The sequence below is a fragment of the Ranitomeya variabilis genome, chromosome 4 (genome assembly GCF_051348905.1).
Source record: "Ranitomeya variabilis isolate aRanVar5 chromosome 4, aRanVar5.hap1, whole genome shotgun sequence".
Lineage (NCBI taxonomy): Eukaryota > Metazoa > Chordata > Amphibia > Anura > Dendrobatidae > Ranitomeya > Ranitomeya variabilis.
In genome coordinates this window covers 212,627,963-212,654,188 of record NC_135235.1, presented here as the reverse complement: position 1 = coordinate 212,654,188, position 26,226 = coordinate 212,627,963, and the positions used below count along the sequence as shown (strand labels likewise).

At 44.1% G+C, this 26,226-nt stretch overlaps 1 protein-coding gene and 1 long non-coding RNA gene across 8 annotated transcripts in view; one reads left to right on the top strand and one right to left on the bottom strand.

Annotated features, from left to right (window-relative positions):
• Window positions 1-5,406: 5,406 nt before the first annotated feature.
• Window positions 5,407-16,351, top strand: LOC143768637 (uncharacterized). 3 transcript variants are annotated; one of them, XR_013213978.1, is made up of 5 exons: window positions 5,407-5,692; window positions 6,489-6,708; window positions 9,552-9,701; window positions 12,116-12,174; window positions 15,444-16,351. It is a non-coding gene; the product is annotated as an uncharacterized LOC143768637 (long non-coding RNA). The 3 variants fall into 3 exon arrangements; XR_013213979.1 differs by having other exon boundaries at window positions 5,407-5,696; XR_013213980.1 differs by having other exon boundaries at window positions 5,407-5,696; window positions 6,475-6,708.
• Window positions 16,352-19,144: 2,793 nt separating this feature from the next.
• LOC143770329 (cell adhesion molecule CEACAM16-like) overlaps window positions 19,145-26,226 on the bottom strand; it is a 101,356-nt gene continuing 94,274 nt past the window's right edge. For all 5 annotated transcript variants that reach the window (XM_077259845.1, XM_077259849.1, XM_077259848.1 and 2 more), the window contains 2 exons: window positions 22,699-22,731; window positions 19,145-21,290 (listed from right to left, as the gene is read on the bottom strand). In XM_077259845.1, the coding sequence (XP_077115960.1) occupies window positions 21,243-21,290; window positions 22,699-22,731 (81 nt within the window). In that variant the 3' untranslated portion in view covers window positions 19,145-21,242. The remainder of the gene's footprint in view (window positions 21,291-22,698; window positions 22,732-26,226) is intronic.

Here is a 26,226-nt window from a genome sequence, read left to right as displayed (position 1 = left end):
AGAGGAATTATTCCATCGGGGACAGGGAGTTGCTAGCAATGAAGTTAGCTTTTTCTGAGTGGAGACACCTCTTGGAGGGAGCTCGCTTTCCCTTCCAAGTATTCACCGACCACAAAAACTTGGTGTACATACAGACGGCCCAGCGGCTGAATTCTCTCCAGGCCAGATGGTCCCTGTTCTTCTCCCGGTTCCATTTTACTCTCCATTTTCTCTCTGGGGAGAAGAACATTTGTGCCGACGCTCTCTCCCGCTCTGTAGTGTCATCTGAGGAGGAGGATGAGGAGTCTTGGCTTATTGTCCCCTCTGAGAGCCTGAGAACTGTGGCCTCGGTTTCACTAGAGTCCGTGCCCCCGGGCAAGACTTTCGTACCAGCGAATTTGCGACCGGAGGTTCTCTCTTGGGCTCACTCGTCCAGGGTGGGTGGACATTTTGGAACCAAGAGGACATCTGAGCTTTTGGCGAGGACATACTGGTGGCCGCATATGGCCCGTGACGTCGGGGACTATATTTGGGCGTGTGTCTCCTGTGCCCAGAATCGTTCTTCACGGCAACGGCCTGCTGGGTTACTTTACCCCATGCCGGTGGCAGACAGGCCCTGGGAGATGGTCGGGATGGACTTTGTGGTGGGTTTGCCCAAGTCTTGCAGCTGTACCATCATTTGGGTCATCACCGATCATTTCTCGAAAATGGTGCATTTGGTGCCTCTACCACGGTTACCTTCTGCGCAGGTCTTGGCGGCGTTGTTCATTAAACATATTTTCCACTTACATGGTATGCCTGATAAAGTTGTCAGCGACCGGGGTCCCCAGTTTGCGTCTCGGTTTTGGAGAGAACTCTGCCGTTTACTCAGCATAGAGCTGAATCTCTCCTCTGCATATCATCCCAAGACGAATGGGTTGGTAGCGAGAACCAATCAGACTCTGGTGACATACTTACGACATTTTGTCTCTGCTAGGCAGGATGACTGGGCATCTTTGCTACCTTGGGTGGAATTTGCCTTGAATAACACCGTAGCCGATTCCACTGGTCAGACTCCTTTTCTCCTTAATTACGGCCAGCATCCGCGTGTCCCTGTGCCCATGCCCGTGTCATCCACCGATTCTAGGGTGGCAGACTGGGCGGTGGAGGCACGTGACATCTGGGACCGCACACAGGATGCCATCTGGGCCTCCAAGGAGAGAATGAGGGTCTCGGCTGATACACACCGGCACCCCGCTCCGACCTTTGCTCCTGGCGACTTAGTGTGGCTCTCCGCCCGTAACATTAGGCTGCGAGTTGAGTCCACTAAGTTTGCGCCTCGCTACATTGGCCCGTTCAAGGTTCTGGAACAGGTGAATCCTGTGGTCTACTGTTTGGCTATTCCTCCACGCCTTGGTATCACCGATACCTTTCACGTTTCCCTCTTAAAGCCCGTTCTTTTGTCCCGGTTTTCTGAGTCATCTGCCGGGACATCAGGTTCATCCACGGATGAGTTTGAGGTGAATGCTATCGTGGGGTGCAAGGTGGTACATGGCAAGAAATTTTATCTGGTGGATTGGAAGGGTCATGGTCCAGAGGATAGAACCTGGGAGCCTGTGGAGCACATTCGGGCTCCGCTGCTCATTGCAGCTTTTGAGCATAGCGAGGCTCAAGGAGGGGGGGCCCTAGGAGGGGGGGTAATGTTAGGAGTTGAGTTTCCCCTGCTGCACAGGGGGAATCTCGATCCGTCTCTGCTGCGGTCTCCCATTCTGCTTCGGCCGCAGTGGAGCCTGCTCAGCGGAGACGTAGGTCCCAGCATCTCATTGAGTCTGATTCAGTGCAAAGGGTTTTTGCTGCCTCTCCAGGCTCTGCTATTGTACCCTGCACTGATCTACGGCGAACAGGCTTTTTTGGGACTAAGTCCTGCTTTGCACACACTGAGCATGCCCAGGGTAAGATCTCTCAGTGGAGATCAGGGGTCACATGTTCAGGTTCTGCAGCCAAGTCTATTGGTCTTTCTAGGAAGGTCCTGTAGGTACGCAGACTCAGTGGCAATCTCTCACTGGTCCTCTTCTTTAAGGTCCTGTACATGCTGCAGCTATTTAAGGCTCGCATGGCCGCACGGCCATGCGCTAGTATCTTCTAAAGTTACATGCTTTGCGCCACTGTGGTCATATGCGTGAATGTGTCCAGGGACCCGGCTGAAATAAGCCCCTAGAATGCTGGCACCTCCGGCGAGGAGATTGTGTATGAGAGTATTCAGGGACCCGGCTGAAATAAGCCCCTAGCAGGCTGGCACCTCCGGCGAGGAGTGTTGTGTGCATGCATGACCACTGACTGCTCTCTTCTGGGTAGTTAGCCTGTGTCTCTGTGAGAGTTAACAGGGCACAGAGCTTTGCTTTCTCGGCCGCTCTGTGAAGCTAACAGAGCTGGTTAATACCACCATATAGTGCTGCCATTTACTTAGCGGCAGGATATTTCCTGCACGGTGGATCCCGGGTTGCGAACGCACCAATCACATCAATAAATATATTCGGTGCGTTCCGCAAACCCTAACAGATGGTCACTTTTTTTCCCGGTTCCAGTTCTCGATCACTTTTCGTCCTTGATCCAAAAATGTGAAGGACCATGCCTTGTCTTGAAGTCTGGCCCCAGTTTCCCCCCTGAGCCCTATCTTCCATTCTTCAACCTGGGGTGGTCGTGGCGGATGTGTCTGCAGGTTTGGAACGGGGGATTCGAGAAGCCGAGTCCCAGGCTCCCCCTTCCAAGCCGGTGGAATAATTGTTTGTTCCGATTCAACTCTGACTGAAAGTCCTCCAGTAGTTCCATGATTCGGCCTTGAGTGGACATCTGGGGATTTCAGCCACTCGTCTGGCCATCGTGAGGGATTTTTGGTGAGTCTCGCTTACATCTGATGTGAGGAAGTTTGTGTCTGTCTGTGAAGTGTGTGTCCACGGTAAGAGTTCTCATGGTCAGCCGGCCGGGGAATTGGTGCCTTTGCCGGTTCCTGATAGATCATGGACATATTTGTCCATGGACTTTATCACCAATCTTCCTCCCTCCAAGGGTAATACTGTCATGTGGGTGGTGGTGGACAGGTTTACTAAACAAGCACACTTTGTACCCTTGGTGGCTCTACGCTCTGCTGATACCTTGTCTAGGTTTTCCGTTCAACATGTGGTTCGTTTGCATAGTGTGCCCTTGAATGTGGTGTCTGATCATGGTGTGCAGTTTGTGTCCAGGTTCTGGAGGGCATTTTGTAAAAGTTTGGGCATTGAGCTGTCTTTTTTGTCTGCTTACCATCCGGAGACCAATGGTCAGACCGAACAGACCAATAAGTCGCTAGAACAAATTTTGCTTTGCCTTGCCACTCCCAAACAAGAGGACTAGTCTGACGCCTTGCCTTTAGCAGAATATGCATTTAATAACTGTATTAACCACTCTACAGGTACCTCCCCTTAATTCTGTAATTATGGGTTTAATCCACACTTTGGGGAGTTTTCTCACCTGGAATCCGGTTGCCCAGGGGTTGATATTGCTGTACAGCAGTTGGGGAATTTATGGCAGGAGGTCCAAAAGAATATTGGGGAGGCTCAGAGGAAGTTTAAGTTTTTAACTGACAGGAACCGGACTGTGGACCCACCATTTGGGTTGGGTATAAAGTGTGGCTGTCTACCAGGGACATTAAACTTAGGGTTCCTTCGGCTAAATTTTGACCTAAGTTTATTGGTTCATATGAGATCACGGAGGTAGTTAATCCAGTGACATTTTGTTTATGTCTTCCAGTGTCTTTTAAGATCCGAAATGTCTTCCATAGGGCCCAGCTGAAACCATTGGGGACTGTGGAAGAAGCGTCATTGGGTCCCTCGCCACCTGTGTTGGTAGACAATTAGGAGGAGTTTGAGGTGGAGCGCATCGTGAATTCCCGGTTGGTCCATCGCTTCCTACAGTATCTTGTGCACTGGAAGGGGCATGGTCCTGAGGACCGATCCTGGGTTCCTGCCCGATCAGTTCATGCCGATCACCCGGTTTGCTCCTTTCATGCCTGGTTTCCTGGGAAACCTGAGGGTCCGGTTGTCCCCCGTTGAGAGGGGGATACTGTCATGACTCTGGACAGGATGGTGCCGCCTCCATCCTGGTCAGGTCAGGGTTAAGTTTAGTCCACCTCTCTTTGATTCTGGGGCTTCTATTTAGTGTTGGCAGTTCCTGGATTGTGTGTCAGTTATACTTCCATTTACTTTGCTAGTGGTTGCTGACCCAGATTTACTTATCCGTAAATGTTGTGCCTCTGTGTTCTTGTGGCTTGCTGTGTATGACTCGGTTTTGTGCCCTGACTTCTGCCTTTGCATTCTGTTTTGTACTGTTCTGTCTCTCCTGGTAATTAGACCCTGTGGCTTGTCCCTGTTTACTCTTTGTCTTATCCTTAGGTACTTTGGTCCCTCCTGGCTTTGACCCTTGGCTCTCTTTGACTACGTTTTATGTCTTTGTCCTTCACTCTGTAAGTTTACTGTCCTTCCTTGCACTCTCGTGCAGTGGCTCCATCCCCTGGTCATGTGCGCGGTCTGTGCCAGGTTCTGTTCACTGCATTAGTTTAAGGTCCCTGAGCTTGGCGTGCTTTGCCTCTGCACTCCCTACATTGATTCACGTGCCCCCTCATAGAGCCCCCTAGGCAGCGCCAGTGACACCTTAGGTGTCAAGACACTAGTCACATGTTTGTACATCAGTAGCCATTTTGGGAAGAGGAGAACTGTACAGCGTGTGAATAAGGAGGACGAGAACCTGTACACTTATATATGTCCCCAACACATTTGGTAAAATATAGATAAGGTGTACAACCGTTAGATCTTTTGGAATAACAATGACAGTTGATTGAGTCACAAAGACGGTGAGTGAAGCAACAGCACTAAGCGACCATTGCTATATTCAAATGGTGGACACGGGACCCCAACTTTGGCACTCACGCCGATCCAGCCATTATGTTGGCTATATATTGGTTTATTTGCATCTTCAATATCACTGGAATCTAGCCAGAGGCTCTAACGCTGTTTCTAAAATAAAACTTTCATTAAGTTCTAAATCAGGAGATTTCCAACTGAGTGCCAATGACCTTGTCTCTTTAGTTCCCAGGACTGTGTGTTAGCTGTCAGCCAGCAGTATCACTTGTATCCTGGCTCAGAAACTGTGACTCCTCAGAGCAATGAATATGTTTGATGGCTCTGCGCTGTAATCTTACGATAATGAAGACTCATCCTAACTCTACATTGGGCAACGTCAAGTGGCAGTTATGCTGTTGTAACTTCTTGTAAGTCTTGTGAACAGATGCCAAACCATTGAACAGGGAAGTTGGCTGTGAAATAATGTTTCATCCCAGGAGAGATGCCAAAATACATGAAGAGGACATTGCACCATGTTTCTCTCTCTGAAACAAACATGTGTACGAGGCTTTAGATTAGGGGTCTCCAATCCGGGGCTTGCGGGGTTTTCTTCTAATGCCAGTGTCATACTCCCCTGTATCAGTGTCTATAAGACACTAATATATTTAAAACCTGTCGTGGGGCAGAGAGCCATAGGTTTCCTTCTCCATCTTGTTTGCAGCAGGTTTCTTTCAACCTACAAAATGAAGGGGTCGCTTCTAGGACTTCAGTTTTCCAGTTGACATCACTGCAACGCTCTGCCTCTATTGGGAAACTTAAACAAGAAGATTCAGCTAGTCTGCTCATTGAAGACCTCTGGGGTAGGTGAGGATATATTTTTTTGGGGGGGCAATGTTGCTTTTAAACAAGCACTATGGGGTGTTGCCTGCTCTACTACAACAAAATTCCTGTCTGCCTTCTCAGCTATGATATTCTAAGGTGCTGCCTGTACAGTGACCTTTGCTGCACTAGGGTACTTCTATGTCTACTCTATTCTGTTCTTCCAAGCTGCTGTCTGCTAATTGTTTTGGCTATGCTGCATCAAGATACTTGTTTGTCTACACGACTCTACTGTTGAAAAGTGCGGTCCACGCACTTGGTTTTGCTATACCAAAGTGCATAATTATGCTTTGCATTGCTGCTCTAACGAGCTGCCCACACCCTCAGCTCTGCTATTCTAAAGTGCCTGTCTGTATCTCCAAGCTCCATTAATCCTGATCCAAACCAGTATATCCTGCTTTGTTGATCCACATGACGTTCAGCATATCCTGCTCTGCTGATACTAGCTATTTTTTGTGCCACCTGGCCTATCCAACTCTACTGAATCAATGCCTCAGGTCCATGCTCCTCACCTTGACCCATGACTTAGCAAATCAACCTCACAAGGTGAATTGTAACACATTATCATATATTAATAAAAATAAATATCATGAAATAGCACCAGCAGCCTATTTTAACAATTGGGTTAATGGCTAGTCCATAGCTGATGGTCAAGCCATTTGTATAACCCCCTTTACTGAGCGACCATTGTTTGCACACCTCTTCTTAATGTATATCGTTGGTATTCCAAATCCAAATGTCTTGCAACTTTAATAGCGTACAGTTTAAAATCCATAGGGTCCTGCCAAAAATACCGTAATGTATGGGGCCATAATACCCTGCTACAGTATCATGTGTCCAGTGGATCGGAGGTGTATATGATGAGAAGGGTCAAACCAAAATCATGTCCAGCCTTTACCATATGACCTAACTTCATATATTACACATTCTTATGTGAAACTAACAGAACTGATCTTGTGGATGGAGTAACACTTCCCTGTTCAGCAGACACAACAAGGTAAGACTGACGAGAGACCATAGGGTGCGTGTTATATACAGTATGTATTACATTGTATTGCCTTTATAAAGCAAAAAAGAATGTAGGCCTAATAGGAGACCTTATTAACTTGAATAATTCCACCACATAGTTAACATTTAGTCTCTGAGAGTTGATCCAAGCATCTGTGATGCGGTGGGGTGGTGCCACTTAAATACACACAATATTAAGGTTGCAAAATCTACTTATGGATCAATGTGTATAACAAGCAGTATGTGGCTGAACTTGGTTGAGGCTGAGATTCAGGCGATTAAAGTGTATTTGTAATTTCAGGTAAATTTTCAGAATAAGGAATAACACTATTTCTGGCCTTTTTATGACTTGCATTTTTCACCAGTTTTCCCTCTGCAGGCTATTTATTTTTATTTTAAGTTGTCTCTGAGCTAGAGGGTAGAGATTAGTTGTTATGATGCCTCTCATACGCAGCACCCACAGAGTCATTCCTGCTCTTTTTTCTCTATGTAGCACAGTTTAGCAGCTGCATCGGCATTTTAGAATCTGCATCGGCATTTTATAAGCTGCATCGACATGGAGGGAATAAATCAACAATATTGGGCTGTGCAGCTATAAATCCAGCATTGTGGAGACAGTGCAATCCCTAAAATAAGCCCTATAGGGACCCAATGTAACATTATTGTACGCCGTTGTCAAGTACAGTTGAAACGCCACTTTAAAAGCTTCTACATGACAGTATCTCTTTTTTGCGACACACCAACATTTACTGATCACCTGACCAACTTGAAGTCTGAATACATAACCTACAGACATGAGACACTAGAGAATGCACAATTTAAGCGAAATGGGCCATGACAATGAAAAAGTACCAATAGATGAAATTATACTTTATATACATTTTGTTGTACCTATTCTATGTAAAGAGTAGCTCAATTTTTTTTTTTATTTAACTTTGTAATATACTCCATTACCATATTTTGCTTCCTTCTCCGTCAGACTCCATGCTGAAAGTGCTGTATGAACTGCCTGGTTCATGAATTCGGAGTAGCTGTTTTGAACTGCACTTCTAGCAAATATCCGTACACCAGCGTGACTTTTTCTACTACCCCTGGGCTCAGATATTACTTACAAATACTTTCACTATCTAACTATGGGGGGAAAGAACAGATACGTTCACCCAGAAGTACAGATATTTGCTAAAGCTGCAGTCCAAAACAGCAACTCCAAGAGCAGGAACAAGGCAGCTAAACAGCTCGTGAGAGAATAGAGAAGAAATTAAGATTGTGGAGTAAATTTTAAAGATTTCTGTAATTTTACAAAGACAGATCAATCATTTAAAAACTACAATTTACTTGTTCTTTAATGTTTGATTTTGTGAGTCGAGGCACCATGCAGGGGCATACGGACCAACTACAGCCTATATAAGTAGGAACTTCAAATGCCACCAAATGGCTTGGAGAACATCTCGGTAGGAACATGCATGAGGCTTTAAACTGCTTCCACATTATATTTTGCAGTATTGGTCAGAAGTATAGGATGCCCCCAAAAATAGCACTAAATAGGCTCCCATGCAAAAAAAAATGTATTCCATGCAGTATTTTTCAGCCTCATCAGTTGAATTGGGGCCAATGAATAGGATTTCCCAGTCCATTTGACAAAGGGACACTGAAAAATGTCCTACAATGTTACTTTTCTTTTTGCATTGCTAACTTAACTTAAAGGGAACCTTTCAGGTTGGAAATGCAGTGCAACTTGACAGCAGAATACTATAGAGCGGGAGGAGTTGAACAGATGAATGTATAGTTTTTTTGGAGAAATTTCTCAATATAAGGGTACAGTCAGACGACCATATAAATTGAACCGAGATCAAATCTCAACGCATGGACTGGCCAGCAGTTTACCCAACCTGACCTGTCATGCTCGGCTCAGGAGAGCCGTGGTCAGTCTGAGATGTCATGCTTGGGTCGGGAGAGCCGTGGCCAGTCCAAGCTGTCATGTTCAGGTTGGAAGAGCCATAGCCAGTCTGATCTGTCATGCTCGGTCAGGAGAGCAGTGACCAGTCCAAGCTATCATGCTCGGGTTAGGAGAGCCGTGGCCAGTCTGAGCTGTCATGCTTGGGTCGGGAGAGCCGTGGCCAGTCCAAGCTGTCATGTTTGGTTTAGGAGAGCAGTGGCCAGTCCTAGCTATCATGTGTGGGTTGGGGGAGCCATGGCCAGTTCAAGCTGTCATACTTGAGTCGGGAGAGCCATGGCCAGTCAGAGCTGTCATACTTTAGTCAGGAGAGCCTTGGTCAGTCCTAGGTGTCATGCTTGGGTCGAGAGAGCTGTGGCCAGTCCTAGCTGTCATGCTTGGGTCGGGGGCCGTGGCCAGTCCAAGCTGTCATGCTTGGGTCGAAAAAGCTGTGGCCAGTCCTAGCTTTCATACTTGAGTTGGGAGAGCAGTGGCCAGTCCAAGCTGTCATGCTTGAGTCGAGAGAGCCGTGGCCAGTCCTAGCTGTCATACTTGAGTCAGGAGAGCTGTGGCCAGTCCTAGCTGTCATGCTTGGGTCGGGGGAGCTGTGGCCAGTCCAAGCTGTCATGCTATGGTCGGGAGAGCCATGGCCAGTCCGAGCATTGCGGCCCGATCGTGGTCTGATTTGTACGGCCGTCTGACTGAGCCTAACTTGTAGTTTAGGTATTAAAATCCATACTCTTTCTGGGTACTCCTGCCCAGTGGAATACTTTGGTCAATGATTGACAGCTATCTCTACGTGAAAATATACAAAAGGGAAACTTCCGAGTTGACAGAGTCTCTTCACATTTTGCTTTTACTTGTAACTTTGTTCCTGTTTTTTCTCTTTTCAATCCCAGAAACCATGAATTGTTCCCATGATCACTTTGGTGCTATTATAGTGGGAATCTTTTTCGGATCAGTCGTGGTTATTGTCCTGATACTTGGAATCATTTTCCTGCTGCACCAAAGGTGTATCCTACCGGAGAGAGAGAGGAAAGAGATGGAAGGTAATCGGCCCAGAATGGTTTATGCCATCTTAAACCTATAGTAATCCAATAAGACTGTTGCTTTAGCTCCTGCATTACTTTTAGCCATTTTCATAACCCCTTCACACCCCAGCCATTTTCCTTTTTTTCATTGTGTTTTTTCCTTCCCCTTCTTCCAGGAGCCATAACATTTTTATTTTTCCCTCAATATACCTATATGAAGGTTTGTTTTTTCGCTGGATGAGTTGTACTTTTGAATGACAACAATCATTTTATCACGCGATGCACTGGAAAATGGGGGAGAAAATTCAAATGGGGTGAAATTGAAAATTTAGAATTAATTTAGAATATTCACTTCATAGTAAACTGACATCGGAAAATGATTCTCCAGGTCAGTACGAGTAGAGAAGATACCAAACATGTATCGTTTTTTTCTTAATTTAAGTGGTAAAAAAAATTAGAAATTTTTCTGAAAATTTTTTTTTTGCTTTTGTTGTCATTATTCAAAATCCAGAGCGTTTCCCTTTTTCGGTATCTGGGGATGGGCGATGGCTTATTTTTTGTGCCCTTAGAGGATGTTTTTACTGATATCATCTGGGGTAGATATGATGTTACGATCGCCCGTTATTGAATTTTATTGCAATGTTATAGGCGAGCAAAAAAACATAATTCTGGGGTTTTGATTTTTTCTTCTCGTTATGCCTTTTACCAATTTGATTAATTTACTTTATATTTTGATAGATTAGATGTTTCTAAAAGCAGTAATACCAAATATGTGATTTTTTAAATAGTTTTATTTTCAATGGGGCGAAAGAGTGGTGATTTGAATTTCTGTGCACACCGGGTATTCTTCTTACAACACTGACAGTGTGCTCATTACTTCTGATCAGAGCTGGCGAGAGAGTGCACTGTCACTGTGCGTATTGCACAGTGACAAGAATTTACTGAGGATACGTCATAATTGACAATTGACGCATACTCAGAAGATCAAGGAGTAACCCAGCACCTAAAATGGATGTCACTGTTGAAGCTTTGTTTCAGGAAGGGGGCAGAAGCTGCAGCAGTGACCACATCATCTGCCCTCTGATGAAAGTTCATTTTAGTATCCCAGCATGCATTATGATTCTCAAACAAAGCATCATCAAAGAGGAAGTATAAGGAAAATAATGAATAATTTAGACAGTATAGTGACTGAACGGTAGTGAGTTTTTAATTAAAGTATATTAGAAAAGAGATTAGACTATGCCATTAAAAATAGAAGTATTTTGGATTAAAATAAATTTTATTTTTGGATCAACCCTTTAAAGCATATATGTGATCTAAAACTAAAAACTGCTAAACTCTAAAAGTGCTGTGTGAAAGGCCCCTGAAGGGTTGAAGTGAAGCTTCTCTTGTTATATTGTTGTTGATGGGTTATAGGTCATTGAATAACTTAAAAGGAACCTATCACCCCGTTTTTTAAAGATTAGATAAAAATAGTGTGAAATAGGGGCAGAGCTGGGCTTTACATTAGTGCCTTTTTGTTGCCTTTATTCCCCCGTTAGGCTGCCGAAATACCTGTGTGAAGTGGCCGTTTTGTCCTGTCACTCAAGATGGTCAGGTCGGATGGGCGTGGTTATAGCGCTGTTTCTCCCCCATCATTACGTTGGTGGCGTAGTGGTGTGCGCATGTCCAAAGCGAAGATCCACTGCCCAGGAGATTCAAAACGGCGCGGGCTTCGCTATTCGCCGTTTACCGGTGGGCGCGGCCATCTTTCCTGTGGCCGCGCGTGCGCAGATGGAGCGCTCTGCTGCCCGGGCTTCAGGAAAATGGCCGCGGGATTCCGCGCGTGCGCAGATGGAGATCGCGGTGGCCATTTTCCTGAAGCCCGGGCAGCAGAGCGCTCCATCTGCGCACGCGCGGCCACAGGAAAGATGGCCGCGCCCACCGGTAAACGGCGAATAGCGAAGCCCGCGCTGTTTTGAATCTCCTGGGCAGTGGATCTTCGCTTTGGACATGCGCACACCACTACGCCACCAACGTAATGATGGGGGAGAAACAGCGCTGTAACCACGCCCATCCGACCTGACCAACTTGAGTGACAGGACAAAACGGCCACTTCACACAGGTATTTCGGCAGCCTAACGGGGGAATAAAGGCAACAAAAAGGCACTAATGTAAAGCCCAGCTCTGCCCCTATTTCACACTATTTTTATCTAATCTTTAAAAAACGGGGTGATAGGTTCCCTTTAAAGGGAATCTGTCAGCAGGATTTCATACCCTAAACTATTTATCTACCAAATAGGAGAAGGAGATGCTGTTTGCGGAATAGAGCTGGAGTGACAGAGGATTCAGATCTACCACATATGTCCTTTAATACTGTGGGAAAAAGTACAAATGTGTAAAAGTCAGATAATATTGAAAATTGGATGTTTAAGAATGTTTTCTCTCTTTAGGATCATTGTATAAAAGGCAAGGCTCAGCTGTATCACATGAGCAAGGGTACTCCACAGCGGTGAGTAGTATACATGGAGGAAGAAATAGTGCTATGCAAAAACCTATATATGTTGATCAAATGATAAAAGAGCAATGGATTGAAGCTGCAAGATACTTTAAAGACCATGAAGGAATAATATATGTTTTGTTTTTTTGCCTTGTTTTAGTTTAATGTTGAAAAATGTGTATATTCAGAGATGGTGAGTTCTTTGCAATCCTAATAAAATCACTTTCACATTATTAGCCACTCATTTTCTATAGATTTTCTAATTTCATTACTTAAAGGGAACCTGTCACCCTCAAAATCGAAGATGAGCTAAGCCCACCGGCATCAGGGGCTTATCTACAGCATTCCGGAATGCTGTAGATAAGCCCCGATGTAAACTGAAAGATGAGAAAAAGAGGTTAGATTATACTCACCCAGGGGCAATCCCAGTTTGATGGGTGTCGCGGTCCGGGGCCTCCCATCTTCTTACGATGACATCCTCTTCTTGTCTTCACGCTGCGGCTCCGGTGCAGGTGTGAAGTACTGCAGTGCGCAGGCGCTGGGCCTCTCTGACCTTTTCCGGCACCTGCGCACTGCAGTACTTTGCTCAACCCTCAACAGGGCAGACAAAGTACTCCTGCACTGGAGCCGCAGCATAAAGACAAGAAGAGGATGTCATCTTAAGAAGATGGGGGGCCCCGGACCGGACAGCGACACCCATCGTACCGGGACCGCCCCTGGGTGAGTATAATCTAACCTCTTTTTCTCATCTTTCAGGTTACATCGGGGGCTTATCTACAGCATTACAGAATGCTGTAGATAAGCCCCTGATGCCGGTGGGCTTAGCTCACCTTCGATTTTGGGGGTGACAGGTTCCCTTTAAAGGGTTTGTCCACTTTTCAACACTGCTTTCCAGTTGCCAAATTCTTTTTTTATAAAAATATGAAAGTGAAACAATTTGTAGGGATGAGCGAACCCGAACTGTAAAGTTCGATGTTCGCACCGGATACCTAGTGTACCGAACATGGACTTTTTTGCAAAAAGTCTGCTTTACTGTTAGGTGCTGATTAGTTTTATGAAACGATGCAGCAGAGCATTTAGGCTATAAACACTTCTGGAACCATCACAGCCATATCAAGTATTGGCATGTCTGTTACTGGCCGGTATATGTGACCAGGCCTGTATAAATGCTGTATCATGGGTGGCACCACAATTGTGCCCTGACTAGCATAGGGACAGGACACTACTCGAGTGAGGAATAGTGTAAAATAAATAATTAAAAAAAATGACCCCCCTATTTTTAATAACCAGCAAAGGCAAAGAAGACAACTGTGAGCTGATAAAAAAACAGCTCACAGCTGTTTGCTTTCCCTTGGCTGGTTCTCGAAAATAGGGGTCACACCACATTGTTTTACATCCTGTATTTTACTCCACCAGCAGAATAGTCCTTGCCGCTCTGTTGTATAATACAGGATATAACTCAGGACTATTTATAATTGATCAATTCTCAAAAGACAGAATTACACATTGGTGTACACCACCGGTAAGTTATGGATAAAGTTCAAACTCTGGATCAGTACAGGATAAGTAATATAATGTATGTACACAGTGACTCCACATAGCAGAATAGTGAGTGCAGCTCTGGAGTATAATACAGGATGTAACTCAGGATCAGTAATGTAATGTATGTACACAGTGACTGCACCAGCAGAATAGTGAGTGCAGCTCTGGAGTATAATACAGGATGTAACTCAGGAATGTTATGTAAGTATGCAGTGACTCCAGCAACAGAATAATGAGTGCAGCTGTAGAGTAAAATGCCGAAAGTAAAAAATGATCAGTGTATTTACAAACTGACCTAAAGAGTAACTGTCATTTACATTTTTTATTTCATAAATCAATAATACATGTAAAAATAAGAAATTTTGTAAAATATCTAATTAGAGAAATCTGCTTCTTCCTCCCCCTAGACTGATTTTTCATTCTAAAAATATCTTAATTCACAGGTAAAATATGTCTTCAATGAATACAGATTTTCTCATTTTCGTCCTCTTTATGATCCACTCCCTCACACCATGACATTGGAATTTGAATATATCGGGCCCCTTCCTTTCATTTTTTGATTACTTACAAGTCCTGCTCCTCCTCCCTATGAATAAAAAAAACACAAGACTGTAGGACATAGGATGTAACGGCCTCAGGGGCCTCTTTATTAAAATAATATATAACAATAATTACTATAACATTACATATATAAATGAAATAAAAAAGGAGGATATTTGAAGGTCTAGCTTTACAACATCAACTTTAAAAAAAACGAAACAGATTAAAACAGTGTACTACATTTTGAAAGTGCACATCCCTATTCGTTAAGAAAGCCTCGAGATCGCAGTTTCTGAGGGTTCGTAGGATTGTTTCTGATCCCGTTAAATGTGAACGCAGACGTACAGAGATGAAAAAAACAATTTTCTTACAAGGGGTTTTCCAATACAACTATTTTGGAATTCAAAAATCCTCCATTATTTTGTAATAAAAAATTACCCAATGTTAGAAACAAATTGGTTCGAGCGGACATGGGAAGTGAGATTAAGTTACCTAGACAATTCTTTATTTTTACCAAGAAATATGGAATGTAAGTTTGTTTAATGCGAACCTGTCAGAAGGATTTTGCTAAGTAAACTACAGGCATTGTCAGGTTGGTGCTGTAATACTGATTAAAATGATACCTGGGGTGAATAAATTCGTCTTGTGGTTCTTGTGAAATCAATGTTAGAAGTTTTCAGTTAATATGATGCCCGTTATCCGGGGCCGGATTGTAGACAGAGTCTCATCTTCCTGCTCTAAGCCAGAGAAACCAAGGAGAGACCAAGGAAAGTCAGCTCCAAAGCACAAACATGTTCCTCATCATAGAGACTGAGAGACAGACTGAATGTGCTTCGGGGCGGACTGTGGGCAGGTCTTTCCTTGGTCCATATATATTTATATTGGGGAAACAACCCAACAGGTCGGGGTACTCATATATGAACATAAATCGACAATTAGATGTGGAGATACTATGTTACTACTTCTATCCCATTTTAAAGATAAAATCATACTATTTCACAATTAAAATTCCAAATAATAGAACAAGTCACAATCCAAGAGGTGGTAATATTAAAATAAAAATCCTCCTCCGTAGAGAGGCATTTCGGATCCACACTCTCAATTCATTATCGCCAAATGGTCTGAATAGAGATTAATCGCATCATGTGAGATCGGTTATTTCGCTTTCCCTTTTCTTATGTTGTCTTTTTTCTTTTTAGACGTCCCTTGTACCTTAATTCCCATTGATGAGTCCCTGTATATGAAATCTGGATCGATTGGGAGTGGATCTGGATCGATTGGGAGCTGATAAATTGATCGAGAAAAGATATGCAAAGAAACATTTTAAAAGAAATACTAAGAAATATAGCTAAAAAATAAAAAAAAATATAGAAATATAAATCTATATAAATTTATACATTTTGATTTAATAATAATGAATCTATTTACTGATCCACTATATATCCGATTCACTTCCGTTGGATAAATAGATGTGTTTTTATCATGGGACACGGTATATAAATTTAAAATATTACTTGTCTTTGTTTTTTTTTTTCATTTCTGTATTTTGTGCATGATAAATAATTCCTGTATTATTTTATTCTTTCTTTTTTATTAAGAATTGTGTAATTTACATTGAATATAATTATATTTCTGTAACAGGGTTTGCTTCCCATTAGTGACGAGCCAGTGTGCTCATTAATCGAGATTTCCGAGCATGCTTGGGTGGTCTCCGAGTATTTTGGGCGTGCTTGTAGATTATGTTTTTGTCTCTGCAGCTGCATGATTTGCGGCTGCTAGACAACCTGAACACATGCAGGGATTGCCTGTTTGTTAGGGAATCCCCACATGTATTCAGGTTGTCTAGCAGCCGCAAATCATGCAGCTGCAGGAACAAAAACATAATCTATGAGCACGCCCAAAATACTCAGAGACCACTTGAGCACGCTCGGAAAACTCAAATAATGAGCACACTCGCTCATCACTACTTCCCATGTGTAACATATGATGTCATTTCATTAATGTGATTGTATATAAGTATATCTTTGTAGCTTAAGTGCACTATTGAAAAAAGCCGGGAACGGGCTAAAAGGTCTAGTTGGATTGGTGCATTGAATAAAAAACAATTCCTCAATACGTGAGTGCCAGGACCTTTACCTTCTTTTGCACTTCCTTTCCATGTGCGCCACAACTTGCAGAGAAATGATGATCCATTATTCTTCTTATTATTATTTATTTATATAGCACCATTAATTCCATGGTGCTGTACATGAGAAGGGGTTACATCAAAATACAAATATCACTGACAGTAAACAAACTAACAATGACAGACTGGTACAGAGGGGCGAGGACCCTGCCCTTGCGGGCTTACATTCTACAGGATTATGGGGAAGGAGACAGTAGGTCGAGGGTTGCGGTATCTCCAATGGTGTTGAGGTGGCCGTGTGGTCTTTACAGGCTGTAAGCTTCTTTGAAGAGGAGGGTTTTCAGGTTTCTTTTGAAGGATCCAAAAGTAGTGGATAAGCGGATGTGTTTGGGCACTGAATTCCAGAGGATGGGTGATATTCGGGAGAAGTCTTGGAGGCAATTGGGTGAGGAGCGAATAAGCGTGGAGGAGAGGAGGAGGTCTTGGGAGGACCGGATATTACGTGAGGGAAGATATTGAGAGATTAGTGTGGAAATATACGGAGGTGAAAGATTATGGATGGCTTTGTAGGTCAGTGTTAGTAGTTTAAACTAGATACGCTGTGAAATTGGGAGCCAGTAAAGGGATTTGCAAAGAGGGGAAGCAGGAGTATAGCGAGGAGAGAGATTAATTAGTCGGGCAGCAGAGTTAAGGATGGACTGGAGGGGTGCGAGAGTGTTAGAAGGTAGGCCACAGAGGAGTATGTTGCAGTAGTTGAGGCAGGAAATGATTAGGGCATGCACGAGCATTTTGGTAGAGTGTGGATTGAGGAAAGGACGGATTCTGGAAATATTTTTGAGCTGGAGGTGACAGGAGGTGGCGAGAGCTTGGATGTGTGGTTTGAAGGACAGGGCAGAGTCAAGGGTTACTCCGAGGCAGCGGATTATGGGGACAGGGGAAAGTGTGATTTCATTTATTTTGATAGATAGATCAGGTAGGGAAGATATGCGTGATGGAGGAAAGATAATGAGTTCAGATTTGTCCACATTGAGCTTGAGGAAGCGAGAGAAGAAGGAGGATATGGCTGATAGACACTCTGGGATTCTGGAGAGCAGAGAGGTGACATCTGGGCCAGAGAGGTAGATCTGAGTGTCATTATCTCATCTTTATAGCTCTGAACATCAACTCTTTCCTTCGGCCCTAATTCCTTCCCCAATGACTTGAGGTCGCCTCAGCTGCCGGTTCCCCGTACAAACGAGCCACCGTGATCTAAGACAGGCACGGACCCTCTTATATAAATACTTATGTTATACCTGTGATGTACTTCCAAGAAATACATCTTTCAACAACCTCCTTCGTTTATTCCAACTGCTTCCAATCCACGACAAAAGGAAGAAAATCCCCCAACCTCTCTTCCATAGTGGTTCCAAGTTATTTTAAGCTTTGCACTCAACGGTCTGCTGCTGAAGATGAACGTCCCATGATGTCTTCTTCCTCATAACTCCTCTCCTGAAATCCTCCTACTCAAAAATAAGGTGAACTCACGCCCTCCATGACCCTAAATCAACTCCCCTCAAATTTCCATTTTAAGCCCCTTCAGTAAACAGTTAACTTCTTCCAACCCCAAAACTCCTGCAGAGTTAAGGATGGACTGGAGGGGTGCGAGAGTGTTAGAAGGTAGGCCACAGAGGAGTATGTTGCAGTAGTTGAGGCGAGAAATGATTAGGGCATGCACGAGCATTTTGGTAGAGTGTGGATTGAGGAAAGGACGGATTCTGGAAATATTTTTGAGCTGGAGGTGACAGGAGGTGGCGAGAGCTTGGATGTGTGGTTTGAAGGACAGGGCAGAGTCAAGGGTTACTCCGAGGCAGCGGATTATGGGGACAGGGGAAAGTGTGATTTCATTTATTTTGATAGATAGATCAGGTAGGGAAGATATGCGGGATGGAGGAAAGATAATGAGTTCAGATTTGTCCACATTGAGCTTGAGGAAGCGAGAGAAGAAGGAGGATATGGCTGATAGACACTCTTGGATTCTGGAGAGCAGAGAGGTGACATCTGGGCCAGAGAGGTAGATCTGAGTGTCATTATCTCATCTTTATAGCTCTGAACATCAACTCTTTCCTTCGGCCCTAATTCCTTCCCCAATGACTTGAGGTCGCCTCAGCTGCCGGTTCCCCGTACAAACGAGCCACCGTGATCTAAGACAGGCACGGACCCTCTTATATAAATACTTATGTTATACCTGTGATGTACTTCCAAGAAATACATCTTTCAACAACTTCCTTCGTTTATTCCAACTGCTTCCAATCCACGACAAAAGGAAGAAAATCCCCCAACCTCTCTTCCATAGTGGTTCCAAGTTATTTTAAGCTTTGCACTCAACGGTCTGCTGCTGAAGATGAACGTCCCATGATGTCTTCTTCCTCATAACTCCTCTCCTGAAATCCTCCTACTCAAAAATAAGGTGAATTCACGCCCTCCATGACCCTAAATCAACTCCCCTCAAATTTCCATTTTAAACCCCTTCAGTAAACAGTTAACTTCTTTCAACCCCAAAACTCCTGCAGAGGATCCCAATTCATACTGTCCTCCCAAAGCCTCTACTTTGTGCCTGTAAGTGGTGGCTCTTAACTGCTCCCTTTATCACTTTATTACTTAACTTTCTGATTTCCTTCTTTGTAAAACACAAATTTCTATTATGAGTGACATTTAAACTGCCACCGAAAACTTAATCTCCTTATTTTACAACCATTCTTACATTGATTTTGAAAGGCATATATAGGATGATAACAATTTTATTAATTTGAGTTTATTGGAGTATGGACACTGGACAGTTTTGCATATTTTTGCCACAATTTTAAACAATTTTGACAGGAAAATAAGTTATATAAATCCATGGATGTTGCCTTGTCACCGGCAGATGAGCTCATACAATTTGATCAAACTGTGTGCGACGTACAAATATTCAGTCTAAGTAGCAGTAATGAGGTTCGAAATTATTCAATGGTCATTTAGGCCTCAGCGGGCTCAGAGAGTCCAATGCAGTCACCGCCATTTATTGCACTGCACCTGTCCATTTAATCCATTTTGCCAAAAGGTGCTTGTCAATTTTTTTTTTTTTTGCAAAGTAATTACATTCTGACACAGGAAAAATTTTGATAAGTTTGGGAATTTGCTCTTCTGATTTTCTCCTGAAATCAGAGAGGGTAAGACTGTATTAGGGGTCAAGTTCCTGCCTCTGCACAGGAGGAATCTCGGGTCATCTCCGCTGCGGTCTCCCATTCTTCTTCTGCCGCAGTGGAGCCTGCTCAGTGGAGACGTCGGTCCCAGCGTCGACGTCGGTCCCAGCGTTTTGCTCAGTCTCACTCTGTGCAAAGGGTTACTGCTGCTTTTCCAGCTTCTGCCATTGAAGCCAGTGCTGGGCAGCGGCGAGCAGACGCTTTTGGGACTAAGTCCTGCTTTTCCTCTTCTGAGCACGCCCAGGGCAAGATCTCCTGTTGGAGATCGAGGGTCACATGCTCAGATACTGCAGCAGGTCCCATTGGTCCTCCAGGAAGGTCCTGAAGGGGCTCAACTTCTGTGGCAGCCTCCCATTGGTCCTTTTGGGAAGGTCCTGTACATGCTGCAGCTATAAAAGGTTCGCATGACCGCACGGCCATGCGCTAGTGTACATTTGTATACGTGTGTGTGTTGATGAGTGAAAGTCGTTCTTAAATATCCCATCCCTATTGTATGACTGTGCGCGCATGGTGTATGGCTGCTATCTAGCGCCCGGCTGAACTGTCAGCACTATTACACACAACAGCGTCTACTGCTGTGACCGCCAGTACTGCGCCACGCGCCATTAAAGTGCTTTCTTAGCCCATGCCTAGGTGGTTGGTGGCGTCCGCCAGTACGGCACAGCTCGCACTCTTGTGCTCAAAATATTATTGCAGTTAATCTCTTACACCCAGTAGCGGTGTCGAGCGCAAGTAGTCTAAACGGACTCAAATCCCAAGTCTTGGGACTGAGTTCGGTGACTCCTTGCTTGTGCTCTTTGTGCGGTACCGCGGCCCTGTGACTTAACAGAGTTTTCTTCCACCGCCATATAGCGCTGCCATTTGCTAGCAGCAGGTTCTCTCCAGCACGGTGGACCCCGGACTGCGAACGCACCTGATAACATCTCACTATTTACTCGGTGCGTTCCGCCAGTCCTAACAGACGGACAATGACTTGCTGGAATTTAGATGAATTACTCCAACCTCCAGTCTTGACTCTCAAGTTGATAGTGTACACAGGTCCATCTGCTGGAACATCTACAGCACCCTGTCTATACAGTGACCAATGACATTTCTCAACTAGTCCTTGTCATGTTGACCTAGAATCATGGTGTACCAGATTGAGCCAAAGAGGACTATCCAGTCCATATCGGGAGAAATCTGACTGTGAATACCATGTTCCATTGGACTAAATTAATATCTGTTTTCGCTATTGCCTATATTTTTTGCTGACACCATCATCCCAGTGTAAATCTTAGCTTGGCTTGTGGTTTACTGGACTGGTGACAATATTACCTGTATATTCACCAGCTAGGGTTCTGTGGAGCTCCTAGATATTTTCATCCTGGTATAACAAAATACAACTGGATTACCAAATACTTTATCCTTTTAGTAATGATCAAAAATGAGTAAATGTCATCAGATACTTTCTTTTTCATAAATTCTGGAGGTTGTTGCATGTGGTTCTCATATTATAGAGCTGTTGTAAAAATATACGAAGAGAATAATCCCTGTAGGAACGACTTGGGAAGAAGATGAGGATTAGAGTGGAATTTGGTCTGTGCTCAGGTTTTTCTGGAGTCATCATTGACTTTTAATACAAATATTCTTGTGTCACAGTGAATAGTACTATCTTAGGTTTTGAGCTCTGCGTATGTGTTCTCAGTTCTGAACTGTAAACCCTACAAGAAAAAAATGTATATATTTTATTACATTGCTACAAAAACAACACAAAAATATAAAACGCGATATCAAGTATAAAATATAGAACAAAGATACTTGGATTAAAAATAAAATCTACTCTTTACTGATCTTTTGCTTCCTTCTCTCCCATACGTCATGCTGAAAATGCTGTTTTATCTGCTGAGTTTATGCTCTTTAGAAGCTGCTTTCAGCTGCTGCTTTACCAAGAATCAATATTCAGACAGTTTCTACAAGTGCTCTACATGTTTGAGCATTAAGATGACTTCGGGTCTAGTGGTTGTTAAAAGAAACTTTATGGGTTGCTGTCATGCTGCTGCAATGCAGTACAGCGCAACCTCCATCAGGGGAAGCTTGAGAGGGAAGTGAGACTGCACACACAGAGCAGCAGAACAGATGCTACCAAGTGGCTAGAGAGTGGTCAGACAAGCCGAGTCAAAGCACAAGATAGCCCGACAGTACAAAATGATTAGACAGAAAGCATAGTCAGGACGTAGCAAGAGATCAGTAAACCAGAACGGGCAATATACGGTACAATAGGGACAAACAGTAACGGAGTCAATAGCCAAGCCAGGAGGTCAGAACTGGAGAATAAAGCAGATAAACAGAGAAACAATGGGAAAAGGGCAGACAGAGGAAGTAAACAGACACGGGACAAGTCAGGGATCACAGCAGGACAAATCAAGAGTTACCAGAGTCAGGTTCACACATCGAAGACAGAACTATAGCTGACACCACCAGCAGGATACCTGGGAGCTAAATAGCAAACTTGAGCCCAGAATGAGGCAGAGCAAAGTTAACCCTTGACATGATCCGCCCGGAAAAAGAGCAGACAGGACTAAACTCTGGAACAGATCATGACAGTTGCACTGTTTAAATGATGGCACAGATGGGAAAACACAGGTATTACCATTTTTCGACTGGTAAGAAATTCTTCTCAGAATGTCAAAAAGCTTACTGCTTCTATGCTACATATTTGTTCTCTAGCCGCCTGAGGATGTTGCTGGTGATGATCACCATAGTTATGGACCTGTTTTCAGACGAATTCTGACAAATGTGGTCACACAGTGATTCTTCTTCTCTGGCTATTAGATGGAAGTCTCTGAGTCCACAAGCTTAAGAGGACATATAATCTGGGGTTGTCCAGAGTGGATAATTATTAGCAACAGCGCACCATGTGGTCGAGTACCGTATTGCAGTACAGATTCTTAGGGATTTTCTTCCATCATTTTGACACAACGACAATTTCATAAAGTTATGTGTATTTTGGTCCGACCTCTATACTTCAATAATATAGCCTCTCATTGCAATGCTTTAAAAAAGTTGATATTTAGAAAAATTAGAGCTAAGTCTTGATTCAAAATTGGAGAACAAGGTTTCTCTACTCACCATATATGAGGATTCTTCCTTTGGTTGTGTTGCCTGTAAAAGTTAAGTGGAAATAGACATGAGAGAAGAAATCACAACTAGTCCTCACCTGTAGAAATGTTTGTGTATCTTGTTACATGATGTTAGATTGTATATTGGCTTGACAATCTAGAGAGTTCATGTAAGAGCTGGGGAACCATTTTTTTTTATTCAGTTCAGTAGTGTTGAATTTTCCTGTTTAACTTGATAATGTCAGGATTGATGCTCCTGGATGCCATTTTGCATTGGGTGGAGATGTCAGTGAGCTGATGTTGAATGTTTTGGCACTGACTGTGCTACAGTACTTGTGTGTGGTGCTCGAGGTGTATTTATAACAGTGTGAATTTGGCACCCATTGAGTGAGAGTGTAAGGAGTGAGATGAATGCGAAGACTTGCTGTGACAGAGGGAATGTCAGAATGTCTGAGCCCACACCAAGGAGTAAATTGAGGGGCTGTAGAAGGTGATCGAGATTGCACCACATTGTTTCCATTGCAGACGGTGCAAGTACATGTCAGGACCATTGTAAAGAGTGAAAAGTGAGACCTCACTGGAGTTATTTGTGAGTGAGACTGTATATGCATGGCAACAGTTGATGTGTATTATGGATCAGGGTATTGCATTAATGAGTTTAGCTCATTTTGATGACTTATTTTCCAAAATGGTGGTCAAAGTCAAAATTTTTAAAACTGGGATTGGAGGAACAAGGGAAATATCTGCATTGGATGAAAAAACTGAGGCTAAATCATAAATCAGTCTGTAGTGAATGCTCCTCGTACCATCATAGTTGCATGTCATAAAAAGTCTGTTGTAAGCGGTTTGGATAAAGAGGTGATGACTTTTGTAAAGACTTTGTGGCCTATAGGGACTTTTTTGAGAGAGTTATCAGCCGGTAATGAAGCTCCAGACCAATGAAAGAGACAGCTGAAATATTGCTAGACCAAGCCAGCTGTGGTGAGGGTAGTCTCCAAGATCCATCAGCTGTGTTGATTGTAACATGACCATTCTTAGAAGAATTAGTCTCGTTACACCTTAGCAAGAAGAAATCACCAAAAAGATCCAGATCAAAAATGAAAAGCAGATTACAAATGTCACTATGGAAAAATACACAGGGGTTGTATTAACTAAGCCTTATGTGTATTGTTCAGATATATTAATGCACAGTATTAAGGTGAATATTGTAGCGCCCCCACTGCCGCAGGGCCGAGGGGTACCCGGTACCGGGCCTCTGAGTCTCTGCTCTGGGGTTGTCACGGTGGCTAGACCCGGTCCGTGACCCTGCTGAGGGGCGTACAATAATAGATGTGGTATGGTGCGGTGTAGTGCCGGTCGCGGTCAATAACGAGGACACCAGGTTGCAGTCTCTTTACCTCTTTACTGAAGGCTTCTGAGTCCTCAATCCGGAATACGGTTAACAGGGCTGCGCAAGTCTGGCCGGTCCGATGGCACCTCCAGAGTTCCCTTTGCAGGTGGAAATCTGTGCCTACCTTCCTGCGCTTGTGTTGTGGTCCTCCCCTGCTGTGCTTACGGGATAGTACCCCACAACTGTTGTGTCTGTTTCTCGTGTTCCCTCACAACTCGATTCTGATGTTCTCCCTCTACGTCCCCCTGATCTTACGGTTAGGACGCACCCGTATGACGGGAGGCTCGGAGCTCTTCCGGGACTCTTGCGTCGCCCCACTCCTGTTGTTACCCCCCTGTGTCTTCCTGGGTCTGAGTGAGACAGCCCGCCTGTAACTGACTGTCCTGCCGTAGGTTTGAAGTTTGGCTTGGAGCTCTATACTTCCTCGGCGTTCCGGCCACCGGTTATGCGCCTCAATAGGATGTTGCCTCGTCTTACAGCACGACTCCTACTGGTATTCTCCTTGTTGCGTTGATCTCGTTTCTCACTCAGCACAATAAATCTCGCTTCTTATCCTTTCTTGGGGTACCGCCGCTATATCGTGCAGGCGCGGTCCCGTAACGTTCTCTCTGGTTGCTAGGCCTCTGTCAGGATCCCACCCCTGACAGGGACCCCTCCGAATCTTCCCCTACAACACCCTCTGCCACAAGGTGTTGCCTGGTTCCAACCCAGTCAGCTTTCTGTCTAACTTCCTGCCTAACCCCCAGTTTTACCAGACTGTGAGGAGTGGCCTAATAAATAGAACCCTTAGCTCCCCCTGGAGGCCAGACTGTGAAATGTATTGGTGTCTGTGATACCTGGTCAGATGAACTCCTTCAGTGCCATCAGACGTACCATAGCCCCCCTTAGCGGCGGAGCCACAGTACTGCAACGACCAGGACTCTGGGGCGCTGCACTCCCCCCCGGTTAAATCCAGTACTCCTGGACTGGGAAGAAAACAACAATACATGTCAGCAAAAAGACATACAATTTTGAAAATGCAAGTACTAGTAAACTTTTAACAAAGCTTCCCTTTATGGGAGGTGAGGACACTTGAACGTTACAAACATAGTTAAATACTTTAAATAACTTCTCTTACCCAACCAGGTATTCTACTAAGTGCAAAATCTTTGAACAATAATTTAACATTGCCTTTAAGGACGTACTCGCTAAATCCACTAAAGACCTTCTTATATCACATATAAGGCTAATTAACTTTTATGCATTCTCCTTGTTTATGTCTGCAGGACCGCCTGTCCTAACTGCTCCAGACCTACTGCCTCTCCTTTCTATACAGGACCGCCCCTTTCCGCTTGGGCCTACTGTCCTTCCACTACTATACACAGTATAGAACATATCATTTTTCTTTCAGTTCAAGATCACTGAGCCATCTCTATATGGCTCCTAAGAGGACTCACCACTAACCCCTACGGGTTCACTTCCTGTCCTCATTCTTCTATTAACATTATTAAACATTTCTTACAATCAACCAGTTAACTACATATAACTTTTACATATCAGCATTATCAGTACTTTCTTTCAAAACATCATCATTCTTTAAGTGCTTTTGATGAACATCCCCTTTAAGAGGGGACCAAGTCTCTATAAGGTAGTGCAACTTCTCAAGCTGCAAGTTCTTTGCAGTAAGGACTCCGATGCTGGTTCTGCGACCAGTGTCTTCGCAAAGAGTCCTTTCGCTTATAAAACCAGTAGAGAGCACCTTTAAGAAGGTGCAAACTATTTACAAGATCAGTTTTTGAATCATTCACCGTCCATGATTCGGCAGTCCGTTGATAACTTGTGCAAAAAGTAGAAAACAAACAAAAACAATAGGGATCCCGGGTCAACAAAGGGATCCCTTTAAGAGTTAACCCTGGACGGGTTTTAGCAGCAAAACAATGAAAACAATTAACTATGTACAATCAATAAAGCATTTTTGCTTACTCATCTTGTGGCTGTGCAGGGGGTGGTCTCCTTCCAGGCCTCACCCGGCCAACGGGTCGCATTGGTGCAGCAAGGGCCGGTCCTGGCTCCAGCAGCGACAGGATCCCTCTGCGAGATGCCCTCCTTACTCGTGGGCAAGCGCGACCCAGAGGCACGCGGTGGACCCGGACCTCCTGAGGTTCCGCG